At 37.2% G+C, this 17,872-nt stretch overlaps 1 protein-coding gene across 5 annotated transcripts in view; it reads left to right on the top strand.

The window, feature by feature from the left end:
• The first annotated feature begins 5,094 nt into the window (after positions 1-5,094).
• The window catches only part of LIN9 (lin-9 DREAM MuvB core complex component), a 29,180-nt gene continuing 16,402 nt past the window's right edge, over positions 5,095-17,872 (top strand). For 3 of the 5 annotated variants that reach the window (XM_029084983.1, XM_029084982.1, XM_010168102.2), the window contains exons 1-5: positions 5,101-5,127; positions 6,139-6,233; positions 10,119-10,223; positions 12,154-12,287; positions 15,356-15,481. In XM_029084983.1, coding sequence (XP_028940816.1) covers positions 6,231-6,233; positions 10,119-10,223; positions 12,154-12,287; positions 15,356-15,481 — 368 coding nt within the window. In that variant the 5' untranslated portion in view covers positions 5,101-5,127; positions 6,139-6,230. Of the gene's footprint in view, positions 5,128-6,138; positions 6,234-10,118; positions 10,234-12,153; positions 12,288-15,355; positions 15,482-17,872 lie in introns of all 5 variants that reach the window. The other 2 variants (XM_010168101.1, XM_010168103.1) reach the window with 2 other exon arrangements.

The raw sequence follows: 17,872 nt of genomic DNA, 5'->3' as shown, positions 1-17,872 counted from the left end.
GAGTTTCCTCTGTCCCACCATTTTTAGTGGCAGCAATGTAGTTTAATTACATAGGTTTTTGAGGTAGTCATGCAACCAGTGTTAAAATAACTGCTCACCTGTGTAGAATTTCGACAAAAATAGTGTAATGATCTGGAGAAGAAAGGTTTTACATTGTGTAATTGGTTATCTGGATCCTAGAATCTTGATTTAGATATGTCCCTTTCTACCCACATTAATAAAATTAGTAGCTATGGAACATCTCTTTGGTTACTTGTAACCTTTATTTTCAAAATTATAATCAGCTGTTGTAAACTCATTATTAAAAAAATCTGAAAACACTTTCACGAATTTCATGCGCTTGTCTGTGTTTCTGTTTTAAATTTTAAGATCAGCTGTTGAGAAATTGTATTTAAATTGCTTTGTTTCATGTTAGTACTGAAAATACACATCAGTGCATCCACAGCTGCCCATATTGAATTGCAGTCGTACTCCACCTCTCTTGTTCAGTTACAGTGTTATCAAATAGGTGGTGGGAATTACTGCTTGTTTTTAAATTTAAACCCACTTTAATTTTTGAAAAGGAGGAAAGCTTTTGTGCTTTTTTTCCCCATGCCTCAAAGCTTGTTTCCACATCAGAAATACATTTTGGGGGGCAGACTATCGGAGTTCATTTCATCTGAGTCTGTTCATACTGCTTACAGAGCAGTTGGAGGGGGGTTTTTTTGGTTCTCTTTGTGGTAATCCTCTGTACGTGCTCCCTTGTGCTGGGAGAAGGAGGCTGAGGCCGGAGGATCGGTTCCTGGTGGCCGAGCCAGCGTAGGGCGAGCGATGGTTCAGGACTCGGGGAGCTGTCCATCGGCCGGACCCCGCTCCAGCAGCCGCTGAAGCCGGTCAGGTTTCTAGCTAGCCTAGCATGAAAACATCATCTTTACCATGCTAGACTTGGCAGACTTGAGTTATTCTAATATTCTTTTTTTTTCTTTTTTTTTAAATTCAATTTTGTATCGACTTCTTGAAAATCACTTATTAGAAGTGTTATAAAACACACAAATACATTTATTCCTGACTCTTAGTTACTAATGAACTTCTTGTTATCGTACTATTAAATGACTCTTAATCCAGTACACAGTTATTTTTACTGCACGTCTGTGGTGTACATATTGTACAGATTTTTATTTCTTAGGGCCAGAAACAGCCATTATAATCATCTTACATTCGTCATTAAGCATGCTAGGATACTTGTGTTTGGAATTTCTGTGCATCAGTTCCACACTTCCTTTTTAGCTATAGTTTTCTCTTTAAAAACAGATGTAAATTTGGTTTAAAGATTTTGAATGACAGGGAACTTGACATGCCCTTTCTTAGTATAGTTATATAAAATCTGTTAAACTTTGCATTCGTTGCTAAACTGAATTTATCCAATGTAATTTTCTGAAAAGTAGATCTAGTTGTACCTTTCCTTGTAAAAGAAAGCTGCAGAGCTATTTACTGTCTGAATTATCTTCCTTTGTAGATACTTGTGATCAGTGCAGATCTTGACCTTCTTTGGGAAGAACAAGATTGGAGTGTCTTGACTTTCTCGCAATAAGGCATGTTTTTAGATCTTCAAATCTTCCTCCTAGCTTTGTCTGAATCCTTTTCTAAATTTTCAAACTTCGTCAAGCATAAGCACTCTGTTCAAGTAATTAACTTACTAACAGCATACACAAAGTAATACTCAGTAGGATACTAAGACAAGACTAAGCCAGTCGTACAGTTTGCACTGGAATAGTATGCCAGTGTAGGCTACTGAAAGCAGACCTCCTAATTCCTGAGCCACTGCTGTGGTGAGCTGGCTGTACTTCCTCCCTCGGGTGAGGGGTTTTTTTCCACTCTCAGTATTAAAGAAAGTCTCTTCCATGACTGAACCTGGAGGAGCTGGAAGTAGATTTTGGTTGCAATACCCTAAATGATGCATAGGGCTTATTTCTTCCTTTCCACCTATTTGTTTTGTTGGGGTTTTTTTAAAGTGTTTGATGTTTGTAGAAATGAAATCTGAGTCATTGTCATAATAGGTACGTACGTTCAAGCATGTGTATATATTCTACTTTAATCTCTATGTTTATAATAAAAATCCTGGTGTAAAAAGACTGCCTATGATTATATATTTGTTATTCAGAACAGGACTGTATAAAATTAATGGCATTTAATGTAAGGCTGGAATATATTATAAGTCTAATAAGTATTTTAAATAAACTTTTGGATAGTTTTAATGAACTTAATGTATCATGAATCACCTTGCAATTTTTATAGTTTCTGAAATGTTTTTATCTGTATTAAATGTTGGTTGTTTTTTATTGTAACACGTTATTGCTTAGATGATCATCCTAGTTACTGGTTTTGTGGCTCTGGTCCTATGTACAGTACAGCCAAACTAAATGGAAAAAGTAGGGAGATGTACTATATTCCTTGGAGTTTGGTATTGTTGCAGTTAGCCCCTAAAATCACTACAGAAGAACTTGACAAAAACCCCCCATATATTATATTGTTGCCTTTAAGGTAAAATTAAGCTTATGGACATCTCCACTGTCATTTTGATATCCAACATGTATTCTCATGCTTTAAGCTACAGAAGTGTTGGTGTTAATAATTTTCTGCAACTTGTGATATTAAAATAGTTTAGTTTAACTTTGAACTTGCCTAGATCAGGAGTTTCTTATTTGGACACTTGTGTTCCTAAATAAAGATGCCCTTTTCAGGTTACAGCACTTTAGGTGCAGGTCGAGTGAAAAGAAATGAGCAGCCTTACTCTAGCAAGTGTCTGTTGAAGATTAACTATCCCATGTGGAAAAGTCCTTGGCAACTGATGCTGTTTTGGAGTGGTAATCTTATAAAGCTAGAAGGTAGTGCAGTAACATTCTGCTGTCCGTCACTTCTCCACCTGTTGTTTCTGATGCCCATTATCTAATGCCCTGCTCTGCAGACCCATCATCAGTCTCAGGGGCAAAGCATCCGAGTTTGATGGTTAGCAGAGGATCTTGGGCACTTTCAGCTACAAGATTGACACCACGCCCCCATATAAAGCTTTGCTGCCTCTTGCTGAGTTGTTTTGTTTCCGTTGTTGACGTGCTCACTCTTGACTGAATTGATTGAACTTGATTCATATCAGCAAGATGGTCAGAAAAAGAGGAAAATAATTGTATGTTTGGTCTTACAGACGAAGTGCTTGAGATCTTTCAGAACAGTGATCCATTCTGAAAAGCCAGCATCTCCTCCATGTGACGGTCCTGATGATCCTGATTCTGCCTCTCCATCCCCAATGACATGTACTTTCCTCATGTCTTTAAACAAGGCGTTCTTCTTCATCCCTGCACGTATTTCCCACCATCCCTTATGTTAATTTGGGGGCGACACTAGTTCTTCACTGTTCTTACTGTTAGTGTTCAGAACAGCGTTCTTGGTTGACAGCAGCGTACCCCTCTATTTATACAAGCATGCTGTACATTATAAGATTATTAGTATGGATTTTTTCTTTAAAGGCTATAACCCTGTGATAGCTTTAATGTACATCTTAGTTACAAGAGCTGAATTCACTGTGAATCAGATCATCATAGAAGCACGTTCCTGTACCAGTCACTGTTAGGTCTCCAACCTGACAAAGGTGTTATGTCAGAAATGTGCAAGAAGGGCAGCAGTACAGCTCGGGTTTGTCACCTTGTTTTTGGCACGTAATCCCATGTGTGTTAGCTGTTGTAGATTTGAACAGCTTGGGCGATACTGGGATGGAGGTCATCTGACCACCACTGAGTCAAAACTAGTTCCATTTTATATCTTAAACTTTTTTTTTTAAAGAATATAAACTTTCTTTCCTTTGTCTTTTTTTTATTAAACTTCTTTTAAAATGTGTCCTAATAAGATGGCAGCAAACAAAATAATATGACAAAAAAATAAGGAATGTAGAGGGTTTTTTGCCATTCCTGCACCTTTATTCTCTTGAACAGTCCACCCCAAACTAAAATGCTCTGTTCCTCTGGAAAGGGACAATAATTCATTTTTTGGGTCTGTGATATTCCCTGGAATGTATCCTCTTAGAGGCAAGGATCTCATCGCTGTGAAGTTACTGAGGTTAGGATTTAGATACGGGGAGCCACAAGAAAAGGAATTTCCAGACGTTGGAGTCAGATGTTCTTTGAACAGCAGTTCCAAAGAGAAGCTGAAGGAGGGAGTGGGGAAAATGAGGGGGATAAGAGGATGAAATGCAAGAAGGAGTGGTTGCAACACTGGAACATAACTGGAAGGAAAAGTTGATTGAGAGAAAAGCCTGAATCTCTGGAAGCATTGTCATGCAGAAATATCTTTCCCCTCTGCTAATGTGGTTGCTTAAACAGCTCATTCATAGAGAGGCATTTGAAAACTCGCAGCGTGAAGGCAGCAGTCAGGCACGGTTTTGTTCTTCCTGGCCCAGAAGCACTGTGGAGGTCCTACAGATGCAGTGCAAGAGCAGCAGTGAAATTTTGGTGGGTGCATTACACAGTTTGAACAGTTCAAGCAAACTAAGGATCTTCTCTGCATTTATAAGATCTGAATCTGCTGCCTTTCTGATTAAGGAGGTTCCACCAGGGGGCAACTAACTATCGATCTCCCTACCTGTGAATCAATCTTGGAGAGCATAAACTACTCCTTTTGTGGAAATCTGTGGCATTGAAGAACTTTGAATTGGTAGAAATATTTTCTTTTAAAAAGTGTTCATTACCATTTCCTTGTCAGTTGTACAATATATTTGCAACTGCATCAAACAAGCAGCCACGTGGAAGTATGTGGGTTAGACATAAAGCTGGTTCAGAATTTGCTGTGTTACACAAAAGTAGTCAGTATCTGAGGCTGTTCTGTAGATATGAAACTAAAGGAAAAAAACAAAACATGAATATGCTTTCAAGATTTGTTGGGTAATAAACATACAGTGCTGTACTTGGTGCCATAGAGGGTGCACTGGGTTCACTCATTCAGCTGTGAAAGATTTAATGTTAAATTCCACTTTCTGCGTAAGAATCAATTAAGAATGAGTAGACTCTGCATAGGTTGTATGGTTTGAAATCACTTATGATTTATGTGGACTTTTTTTATATATTGCAGGTTCTTCAGCAAAAGCACTTGTGAGCTTGAAAGGTAAGAAATTAATGTACCAAATCTGACTTTCAGGTGCACTTAGTTTCTGTCTTCAAAAAGTTTAAGAAAATAACACTGAAGAAGGTGTTTTGTTGAAATATGATTTGTTTGATTGTGTATATTTGTTAGTTCTATAGTCTAATAGTCCTTGATGGTTGGAACTACATATGTTGTGGTGTATTTAGACACTGCTGTTCTGGGTGAAATTCCTGAAATGTGTTTTTTCTTCTTAAGTACTGCCTAGGCGTCAGGTTTGATGGGAAGATTGGGGTAACCTTTCCTCTCTTGAGGATGAAATAGGAGAAGGATTCTTGGTGAGACCTATATGTGTGACAAAATTTACATTAGGAAGGAATTTCACAATGTCATTGTGTTTTCTGACAGCAAGTTGTGGGCCAAATCAAAAATCTGTTTCTTGTATCTTTTTCTTTGAGATTGTCTTCATGAACATTCATACAAATTTTGAATACTTATAATCTGCCTAGCAATAAAAGTTTCTTTATATGTTACAAGGCTTCTATTACACAAGGAAGAAGACATGGTCTGTTGAATATGTGTGTAATTAATAGAGGTTTTATGATTTACTTGTTGATGTGCACTCACTTAATCATTTTTTAGAACCAGAAGGTGGCCAGGTCTTGTAGAACTTCACTTTTTCCAAATTTCAGTTACAGCCACAGTACAGCTGTCTAGATGTGTGTCAACCTGGCAGTGGAAGTAACTGATTCCAGCAAAGGAGGCTTTAAGAAATCTTAAATGTTGTCAGGAGTAAAAAATGTTTTGTTTGTGTTTCTCCTTGTACTGAAAATATTTCAATTTTTGTTAATTAGTGTTCTGAACAATTTAATAAAAATATTGAAATCTAAAATCCATTTCTACTTGAATCTAAACAAGATGTTGTCAGTAACAAAAATGTATTAGTAGTTGATGATGTTATGCTAGCATTTGGATAGTAGTTATGTTAAAACATACATGTATATGTATATGAAAGACATTATTTCTTCACAACAGAGGGAAGTTTATCTAGTTCATGGAATGAAAAGTATAACTCTCTGCAGAAGACACCTGTTTGGAAAAGCAAGAATGCTGGTTCTGCAGTGGAAATGGTAAGAAGCAATAAAAAGACAACTTCAGGACTGGTAAAATACCATAAAGTGAATCAAACTTAAGGATAAAAAGATTTGGCTGAGATTTATAGTTTCATGATTCCCAAATTTTAAACTATGTCCTTCACAAGCAGTCTACCCGGTTTGAATATGAGATGAAAACATATTTTATAAATGAATAATCAAACAAATTAAATTGCTGACCTTGTTCAAGATGGCTCGTAATGATTTTCTCTCTTTGTAAAGCAAGTGCTGTGTGAAATGTTTGTGCTCATCTACCACCTGGAACATAGGAGTTGCCATTTCTGATCAACCATTTGCTTTATCTTGTTAAATATCTCACTTGTAATTATGGCTGAGAACTGATACATAAAGAAAAGACAGGGAACATATCATCATGCACTTCCATCATTATGCCTTCTGGGGGGCAGATTTTAATAAAAATAAAGGAATGTCAGTGAAATGTCGTGTAGCATTCTGAGCTGTCTCAGAAGAGACCTTACGTTAAGGAATAGCAGTGGGAAAGGTAATAAGCCTGCAGCCTCCAAGGGCGTGTGTCTGGTGTTTGGGTTGACCATTTCCCCCTCTCTTTTTGAAACATTCCTTTGTTGTTTCTTTTCCTGTTATATCACATTTGAGCTTTTCTTGACTATTCTCAACCTTCTCTACCTTACTGAATTACATGATTTTGGTCTGGTTTTGCCTCCAGCTATATTGCACCCAGAGCCTTGTTTGTCTACAGCTGTAATACTGTGTGGTCTTTTTACTACACCCTGGAGACGATATGAAATACTGTCTCAATTGCTAGACAGATCTTTCTCCCATACTCTTCTAGTGCTGCCTTCTACAGTAATTACAGAATCACAGAATTGTAGTGGTTGGAAAAGACCTTTAAGATCATAGAGTCCAACCATAACACCTTGGCACTATATGTAAGAGCCAGCTTTGAGGGTGCACAGCTGCTTCCCAAGGGGTCACCTTGCCAGCTATCACCTGGTTTTTATACAAATCATTGTTTTTTGTGAACTGTTTGTTTATTGAAAAGGAAACATTATGTTTGAAAGCTGTTGCACTTGCCTGCTCTGCACATACTCAAAATACCTGAGCAGCATCCAGTAGTGCGTTAAGCAACGTGACTAATATCTGTCACATGTAGCTTGTTCTGGGATCTCCCTGTAGAGAGAAACTTGCACAGAGAAGGTCATTATTTTGGTAGGATTCATGCAGATATATATACACAAGTGTTGCTATGTGTTTATGCTAGAGAACATAAGGTCTACAAAATGCAATTCCAGACAGTGACCAGAACTTTGTGATGGCCCTTAGTTCCTGCAGGAGCTCATGTCACAGTTTTCAGCTGTTTCCCAGGAATGCTCATCATCTCACAGAAACAAGCCTTACTGGTAACTCAGAAGATCACATGTGCTAAAGAACTGAAGTCACTAGCCATGACATTTAGGTGAAAACTTTGTCCACCTTTAGGTACACTGGCTGTAGGTATTGAGAATAAAGAGCCAAACATGGAATGTAGTTCAGCATTCTGTAGGAAGCTGGCAGAACGATCAGAGGATAGTCTGATCTGTTAGCAGCTGCCCACGTTGCTGAGACGTGATGTCTTCTGTCCTAGCTTGAGTTCCCCAAACACTGGAAGTTTTGCAGATAAGTTGTACTGTTGGTTGAAAAATCTTTCCAAAAGTGTCTGACATATCTAGCTAACATGGATGATACCTTTTTGCGATGCTTGTTATTTTATTCTCCTGTGAGGCACCAGCAATCCACACTGATGAAACACTTATCATTTTGGATAGTTCCTTGGAATAGAACTTGGCAGCTTCTGTTGAGGGTTTTAAAACAGCTCTCTTGATGTGGATCATAGCCTCAGCATCAGGTTGAAGGAACTCTTTTAAGTTTTGTCTAGATTGTTTTAGCCTTCTTGTGTTCCTGTGTTGGCACATGCTTTTCGTCTGGTATAGTGTCAGAAAATCAGAAAGAACTATGTAGGCATTTGGGAGAAAAATGTTGTTCTGGAACCAGCATCTCAAATGTCAAGACTAAAATATAATTGCAAATATTCAATAGGAACCTGGCTCTTCATCCTGTGGGCAGAATGCTGTGATTAAAAAGTCCTGGAGTTCTGCAATGTAAGAGTTTTTATTCTTGGAACAAGATTGTGGATTTGTTTTCTTGCTCAAAAGTTAGAATAGTTCTGACCTTTCTTTTTTAGGGTGATGGTTTGTTAAGGACAGCAGAGATGTTATAAAAGAACATAAAGACATTGTAATTGAAATTTAAGATTGTTCTTAAGGTTTAGTGAAGTGATGAAAAGAAGTTGATGTATCTAGGTGAAGGGAGAAAACCAACATCCATAACAACTAATATGATAAGCTAATTACTGAATTAATAAGATAAACTAATTACTGTATTAATATGATGTGGGCACCATTTGGTTACCTTGCCAATATATACACACACACCAGGAGTGTGTGTCTCTCTCCTGGTTTGTAACATCTGGAAGGAATGGATGTTTTCTGTGTGCTCAGTGTACTTAGATGTCTAGCACATACAGGGCACTACTGTTACTTAAATACACTTGTGTAGTTATATCTGTAAAATAGATATAATTTAGAGTAAGAAAGGCACATTTCCCTAGGAGAACTCCAGCTGTTTTCATGGTATGGGACAGACAGATTTTTTGCTACCACTGATTCATTTAATAGAGAATATCTGTTTTCAAACAGATACTTTAATCAGTCACAAACTTATTAAATATCTTTCTAAAGTGTAAATGCTTATTAGTGTAGTTTTGTTTCACTTTGTTGATTTATTTTGTTTCTGACTCTTCTCTTAAAGGCTTATCTTTGTCATCAGGATTCTTCTTATTCTGAGTGTTATAGATTTCATACCCATAGCAGTTTGCAGCACTTTTCTAAATAGTTTGAAGTACAAGGAACACTACAGGGTGCGGTCTCAGGGTTCTGCAAAGGAGACTTGTTTCAGTATGGCTGGCTCCTGTACTGGGCCACAAAGTCTTCATGGAAGGAAAAGCTGCTTGCTCTCAGCACTAACAGCCAGTCATAGGTTACTTTTCTGTCCTCACTGAAAGCACAAGTTTTTTGTCATAGGGTAAAATGTTGAGGAGTAACTAAATGGAAGTATTTTTTTCATGACACATATTTGCAACATGATTTCTTGTTTTCAATCAGCCTTCTAATTCTCTTTGAGCTATAATGTCTTAGCACACAAGTAAATTTTAGTCAGCATAAATTCTAAATCCTTCTCTTTTCTGATATTTTTGCCTAAATTATTCAAGCTTTAGTTTCTTCAGACTTCAGCTTCTTAGTATTTTGCAGTGTAGGCACTTTCAGTAAGTTAAACAACAAACCCACAACACTGTATTAGACTCATAAGAAATCCTTGCAAAAAAATTATACCCAGCTAATGTTTTTACTGAGAACATAACAAAACAAATATGCTGTTTGAATAAACTTTTTTTGACCCAAAATTCAGAACAAACTGTTTAACAGATATGCTTATAACCAAAGCAAGGACTATTTTAAGCTTAGATAAACAAGTGTTTAGACACCTAACTCCTCTGGAAACGAGTGGGAGTTAGGTTCTAAATACTTCCGTGGAACTGGGCCAGCAGTATAGTAATGGGTTATAGTTAGCATTGGAAAGCTTGGAATCTTAAATTCCTTCTTCTCTTCTCTCAGTCCTTAGGTCTCGAACTGCTAGGAGGCACTATTTGTTATGTGCCATGTGCCTTAAAACCAGTAGGTGGCAAGAAAAAAAGTATTCCATTTCTCTCACTGTGAATTCTGTGCATGAACAGAGAAATCAGATTTTTTTTTTCTTGTAATTCATTCTTAATTTTGATACATGCAGCCCTTCAGAAATTCAAAACGGAGTCGACTCTTCTGTGAAGAAGATGACAGACAAATAAACACAAGGTCATTCAAAAGAAATCAGAAGGTTGCGATGGTTCCACAGGTACCTACATGTATGCACATATTTATACCAAAAAGGGCAACAAGCCTATCTGCGTTAGCTGAAAATGAGAATACATTTGCTTTTCAAGTTGCATTATCAGTTTATGAATATTCTTGTGAGGAAAGCTGTTGCTAGGAGTAAGCCACAGTTCAAAACAGATTTATATTTTTCTTCCTTACAACTGGGTTCCTCATTTGTTTATGGGAATACCTGTTCTTTTTGATCCTGGACATAAGCATACAGAATTAGAAAGGATTCCAGACTAATTGCCCATCTTGGTCTCACAAACAGTCATATTCTGTAGTTTGCATAAATTTATTCGGCTTCAGTTCTAAAAACTGACTAGGTTTCTTGCACTGACTGCATCATTTAAAAGGCTGCTATAGAAGTTAATGTATTCCAACAGTTAGGAACTTGCTCTAGATTTGTAGCCTAAGTGTATTCCTGGCCGTCTATACCTTCTTGGACCTGTAATGATAATGTCCTCCAATTCAAACAGCTTGTTTTTCTACTCCTCCACTTGACTGCCTGCTCCTTGGTACAGCATGAAAGAGCAGCTGTAATTTCTCTCAGCCTTTATTTGCTGTGTTAGACAGGGCAACATCTCTCAGTCTCAAAGAATTGGCTCTCTAGTACCTTCGTCGTCCTAATCACTTCTCTGTACCGTCACCTTATGAGCCTGAATTTGCTACACTGAAAAAGTACTATTTGAATACTGGTCTTACTTGCCTTCTGAACTGTAGTGTGCAGTGTTGAATGGGGAAGACTTAGCAATGACCATTTTGCTGGGGCCGTTTTGTCAGAGATGAGGACCATGACACTTCTCTCCGTTCATTACCATGATCACTTAACATTAGAAAAGCCTGTTATTTTCTAAGCCCAATTGGTTTGTACTTAAATGTCTGGTGCAGCAGGTCCAGTGATTGCTAGATAAACATTTGCGAAGGACTGCAGCTGCTGTAGCTCACAGATCTTGCTGGCCTGCTAGGCTTTGTTTCTTGGAGTTCCAGTGGGAGAAAGGGGACCTGGACCTAAAGGAAAGGGTTAAGTGCAGCAGGAGCCAGCAAGGTGCCTACCTTATGCTTTATCCTGTTATTGCTGCTACTAAAGGTCAAAATACTTTAGAGCGTTTGGGGAAGGATAAGAACTGATCATGGCATGGGGACCCAGTTAAACTAATATTTTCCAAAAGCTGTTATTTTTTGCAAAGAAGTTTTTCTTTCTGACAGTTAGGACAGCCATCCTTGGAACAAAACTACGGAATTATTTTTCTGCAATCTTATTTAAACCCAGGGCTGTGTATTATGCATGCAATCCAGGACAGTGTCTTTTCTGCAGTTTATAAGATACCTTTCAAATGTAGCTAGAACTTGACTGCTTATGTCCACGCTAGTAACTCTTGCAGCTTTCTAAAAAGCAGACACTCTGCTTAAAGCTTTGGCTCTATGATGTTCCTGTGCTAGCGACATCCTCAGTTTGAGAGGAGCTAGCAAGAGTAGAAGCACTAGTGCAAATGAGGCAGTTGGTGTTGCTGGCATCTGAGCCACAACATCACGTACGCTCACTTGAGGCAATGTTCAGTGGTGCCTCAAACTTCTGAAGTCTGTGTGTACTTTAGTGCCATGCTATTGTTGCCAGTAATGTAGTTTCAGTGTTGGAAAATGTTTCTGTCAAAAGAGCTTTGTGTAGAGATAACTTGTTGTATCGATCCTGCTAAAAATTGGCATTTGTTTTGTTTGATTGCATTGCTGATATAATGCAGTAAAGATTATTATAGATCTGCAACAAAAAATTGTCATGAAACAGTATGTGCTATTAAAATGTAACAATTATTAACATGCAAACTTTTACCAAGAAAACCTAATTTAATTATTTGAATATTGAAGAATGCTAGCCTGTGTTTAACTGTTTCCTTTATTTTACTACATAGAAGTTTAATACAACAATGCCAACACCAGACAAGAAAGTATCGCAGAAGATTGGTTTACGGCTTCGTAACCTGCTCAAACTTCCCAAAGCTCACAAGTGGTGCATATACGAATGGTTCTATTCAAATATAGATAAGTAAGTTTGTTTTATATAATTATCTCTTATTAGTATAGAAACAAGTCATTTTCTGAAATTGGGCTGCAAATTTCCTTGTATTGGTTAGATACTCCAAAGTTTATTCTTAAATTATTAGCTATTGAAAATTATTTCCTTTTTTGTTTGCTTTTCTGTTTTTTGGTTGGTTGGGTTTTTTTTTTTCCCTCTTTTTTATAATGAGCAACCTACTTGGTTAGTTCCTTGGGTAGCCTTCTGTAGAAAGCCTTCCTTCATGGAAATAATTTTCTTTTTATCACCTCTGCCTCTACCAGATACAAGATTTTATTCATAAAGTTTTTAGCATCTTAAGCATGAAGTTATCAGAACACTTAGACTTTTTCGAACCCTTGGATCAGTGTTACACTTGGGGGTTGGGAAGGAGACAGCTTCTTCATAAGGTGCTGCTTCCCTGGAAGTTGTAAATATTGATTTTGGATATTTCTTCCCCATCATCCTATTTTTATTGTGATCATTATCAGAACTCTATGTTGTGACTATTCAGCTGTTGTTTAGATATCAGCATCCTTCTTGGATCTCCTAATTTATCTCCTAGACTGTTTCTGCAATTTGTGCCTCAGTCTTTGGCACTTGTTCTCTTAACGCCACTAACAAGGTGGTGTTAATTGACTAAAAGAACCATTTTAATATAGTCCCTAATCATGAAAAACTAAAAATTCTAAAATGTAAAAATTGGTACTGATGAATGGAATCTTAAAGTCTACACAAATCTACACTGATTGACTAATACGTGAAATACTAGTATTTAATATTCTAACGAATGGCTTCAGAGTTAACAAGCATTCTTTTCCAGAATTTATTAATAACAAAATAATTACTGTTTTTCCTTCCTCTTTTAATCATGATTGCTGTGGCTGTTTTCCTTAGTTGAGAAGGCAGTCATAGCAACAGAAAAACATTTTAGGATATATTCATCACAAGTAGAAAAATTACATGTCCATTTTCCTTAGTTTAAATTCATCATCTGTAGGATTTAATTCATTTGAAAGAAGTAGTCTTTACATGCTTCTCCCTCCCCCACTTTATGGGAGTGGGGGAAAACCACACACACATGCACAAAAAGGCCCAAACAAATAAACAAAGAACCCAAACCGTACTTACTACTAGTAGTAATTTTAATGTGTGACATTTATAATAATGATTTTTTACAATTTCAAGAACTTTCAGTTTATTCTCAAATAATTGTCTGTGGAACTTTAAGTCTGTCAGTGGACTAGAATTTGAGTTTAGCAGGGGATTCTGAAAACCTCTTTGATAGTTGTCAATGTATGCTTGTAATACTAGTAAGATATCGTGTTAAAAAATTATAACATAGTTTACTAAGAAACTCTATACCTTTGGAAGAAAAACTTTGTATGTTGTTTTGAGTGATATGATCTAGACTTACTTCCTGAGAAGCTTGAAAAAGTTTAAAGCATAGAGCCAACTGTCAACTGACAAAATATGGCTCACTGGACAAGTCTCAAAATATTTTAATTGAACTGTCTCATCCAAAATTGAAATAATCAACTTGAATGCCATGTCTACTCTAGGTTTTTGAAATATTTTAATCTCTACAGCTATCATCTGTGGTTATTAGATTGTTGAAGCTGTTTCAGTTGGATTCTCTCTACGCTGCTGCAGGGGACTGTTTTCTGTAAAATCCCATTGACTTCTGACACGCAGAGACTTCTAAATTGCTCCTACTACTACAGTGATCATGGGCCCTCAGAACCAGACACAGCTGTAGCATGCTTACACCATTTCCCAGAGCTTCCAATATTGAGGATGCTGTGGGTTTACAGGTTGTCTGTTTAGGGACAAGTCATAGTAAAACCAATAAAATACAGGTTCTCTTTCTCAAAAAAACCTATGAAGAGTTGTTCTTTACACAGATATCTTACGTTATCAACAGTAAATCTGGATAAAACAGAACCCTTTTATACACTTCCTTGTCTGTTTCCTGAGCCTGATTGATCATCCTCTATGGTTTCCTTTCACTTCATGGCACAGCTGCAGATCCTTCTACTGCAAAAATATTCTCTTCCATTCTTGCCCGAGTTTCCATATCTCTGTGTACCTTTCCTCTCTCCTACCACCGCAGGCACTCACTTGAAAGTGGTGTTGCTTCCAAAATCCTCTTTCTTCTGTGCTTGGAGATATTCCCCTCTAAACCCCAAAGCCCTGCAGAGAGTGGAGAAAAGTGGCTTTATCTGGGATGCAGTTATTCTTTTGTTCTCACCAGGTGAGATCTATTTCAGCTGCACATAGTCTTTAATGATTAACTTGCTATTAGATGGGCATATCCCTTGCTGCTCCCTTGTCTCTTCCGTGCAAGAAGGATGAGGTACTACAAAGTAAAAGGCAGTCATAAAACACAGAGATTCAGACAGGTCATAGCATCAAAGAGAAATTAATAAGTTGTGTAGGTAGGTTCTCTGAACTGTCACTTCTGTAATACTGATCTTCTGCTTCATCGTGGAGTCATGATATGATGCAATGAAAGTCTCACCTGTATAGCTGTAGAGAATGACAAGTTGGCTCAATTTCCTGTATTTTGGAACCTTCTGTTGAGAATCTAGGTTATAATTGAATGAATTTATGAAAAAAGTGCTGTCTTCCTATTTCTCTGTATCACATTGTCCCTTCCTTTATTCTCACTAACTCACCGTATCTTTGTGGTTTCCTTCAGTGGGTTGCAGTATCCTCATGACACACTGCATTGGCTTTGCTGAAGTTTCATTTAGTGCCTTTATATACATTACAAAGCAGGAGGAATACATATGTTTCCCTATAGTAACAAGAAAGGAACATTTTTAAACATCACTGATAATAGGGCTCAAATAGAACTATAGTCCTGGAAGCTTTCTGTCTTTGTTTTCAGTTGAGTTTACTTCAGGTTAATTTGTTCTTTGAATAGGAGTGTTCTGTTTATATGACTAATTTATGCTTTTCCTTTTCGATGCATTTCTTATGATGGATGTTTTGTGGAATTTTGTGACAGATGTTTACTAAGTGTAGTTAACAGAGAACCAATTATGTTCCAACAGACCACTGTTTGAAGGAGATAATGACTTCTGTGTATGCCTGAAAGAATCTTTTCCAAATTTGAAAACGAGAAAATTGACAAGAGTGGAGTGGGGGAAAATCAGACGATTAATGGGAAAACCACGGAGGTAATTTCTGTCTGTCTGTCTGTCTGTCTGTCTTTCTGTCTGTCTGTCTTTCATTACTGGAATTGTTACTTCTAAAATAATTTTGCATGCAGATAGGAAAGCAAAATAATATCCAAGAGTAGAAAAACATATAATTGAAAAGGTGTTCTCTGAGCACACATCTTGTTTTCCTACATACCCTATTCCTTATACATGTGTGTCCAGTCCATGTAGTTCTCATGAGCCTATACTTAAAATGTTCTCCTCTCTCTCTAGATAACTGACTGTCCAAGCTAGGATATGTTGAAATAATTTTTTTATCTTCTACGTCTTCTTGGCATGGAAGACAGGACAATTTTTCACTGAATTTTCTTCTGGCTATAACTAAGCTCTTTATGGGGAAAACAAGTGCACATTTTCATCTTATTTATTTTATAATTTTTTAAACTATTTTGTAGATCCTCAACTTTTCCTGGCTTGGCTGCCAAAACAGAGAGAGGAGAAAGTCACCTATAAAAGATATTTAAGAGAAGAATCAGAATTTAACAAAGGGCATGTTTTTCTCTAAGTTAGAATTCTTAAATCTTTGTTTGGTTTTTTTGTTAAGCTACAATATAGTTAGTTTTTTAAAAAGAGAGACTTATGCCTAAGGAACCACAGGTCTAAATGGACAGGAAGTTACTTTATCTTTATCTGAATTCTGAAGTACAAGTATTTGACTGGGTATAGAGAGTCTGGTTTTGTTTGTTAACCAAAAGTTTCTATCATCTTGCTTTTTATCAAACTAAAGCATTCCTGTTTACTTTCAATTTCTCTAATAATTAAAAACCCCACCATTTATTGTTAGTCTTTTTCAAGATCTCCAGAGTGGTCTTTGGGCATGTTATAAAAGATTTTTGATTACTCTGAATAATTTGAATGCTCTTTCAAGATAACTTTCATCTAACTCTAGAGCAAAGCTTTTTGAGACTACTATTCTGTTAGAAATTTCTCGTCTGTCCTCATCATATGCAACTAAGCTAAATACCATGTCAATACAAATATCTCCCCGTGACGGGGGTGGGGGGTGGAATAAGACATCTTGCATCCACAGTGTTGATGGCAGAAGATAATAGTGACTCTGGGTGGTAGCTGTAGATGTGGTTGTTGTCTTCCTTAAAAATTTTGTTTTAAATATATTGTAATATTTTCTTATGGTTGCTGCTACTTTAAATGTCCTATCACACCATCAACAGTGTGGTTGATTGACACAACAATATCCTTCATGGGAACCTGCAAAGCTTGTAAGATTCCAGTAGACTATGAGAAAAGATATGCTCCAAGAAAAGGGAGGAGGTAACAGTTAGTCTTGTGTACTCTGTATAAACTTTGTTGGGGTTGTGAAATAGCAATGGATATGAATTAAGCTCAGATACATGATGGTCGTGATTCCTCTGTTAGTTCAAATTCTCATGACCGAGGAAGAAACTGAGGAGAATGTTCAATCTCTTAAAAAACCTCTATAGGAAAGTAATGAGGTTGCAATGTGATCTGTACTGTAGTTTTCATCTTCATTTTTTCATAGGAATGGCACGCAGATGGGATGACCTTTATTAAACACATTTGGGGGGCATGGGGTTGGAGAATTCCTGTGACAGAAACCAGAAATACATTGCAAATACTTTCTACCTCCATGACCTACAGCGTTCGGAACAGAGCCTTTTTAAGGGCATTTGAACTAGTAGTGAAATAGTAGTTGCTGTTGTAGGGACCTCCAAGGTCAGTGATTAGTATATTAGCATTTGAATTTGTTTTTCTAAGAGCGCAGGTCAAAAAATGTCAGGCAACATCTGATGTTCCTGATGCAGGACCCTGGACATGATCAGAACTATTATTAAAGTCTATATTGTCTTCTTTTTTATTTCTTTTTTTTTTTTTTGTCCTGCTATAATTAGTTTGTTCTCCTCAATGGAATTGAAAAGCTCTGACCTGCATTTTGCTCCTTCATATTTACAGCCCACAGCAAGCATTTCACACTTGTTCCTCCCCAGTAGCAAATATGAAGCAAATAACATCTTTAAATTAGAATATCCAAATAAGCTTTGCAGAAGTCTACTAACCACCATCTCTCTCTCTCTCTCTCTCTCTCTCTCTCTCTCTGCCATATCCCTTTGCAGATATTTTTAATTCCTAATGAGGATCATTAGACAATACACAGCTCCAGGGAAACACGTTCTGCTCTTCAGTGGTGAACTGGTGAATGGGACACGCACCTGTACACTGCAGAGCAGTTTCTAGACTATACAAAGAATAGTGACAAATTTTGTGGTGACAGAGATTGGGAAGCCTAGTAAAGGAACCTTCAGCGCAGTGCATCACTGCACGTACCTGACAGGAATACATCACAGCTTCAGTTCATTCCTGTTCATTCTC

This window comes from Antrostomus carolinensis, unplaced genomic scaffold (genome assembly GCF_000700745.2).
Source record: "Antrostomus carolinensis isolate BGI_N321 unplaced genomic scaffold, ASM70074v2 scaffold17505, whole genome shotgun sequence".
Classification (NCBI taxonomy): domain Eukaryota; kingdom Metazoa; phylum Chordata; class Aves; order Caprimulgiformes; family Caprimulgidae; genus Antrostomus; species Antrostomus carolinensis.
The sequence above is the reverse complement of the archived record's forward strand: the minus strand, read 5'-3'. Positions and strand labels throughout refer to the sequence as shown.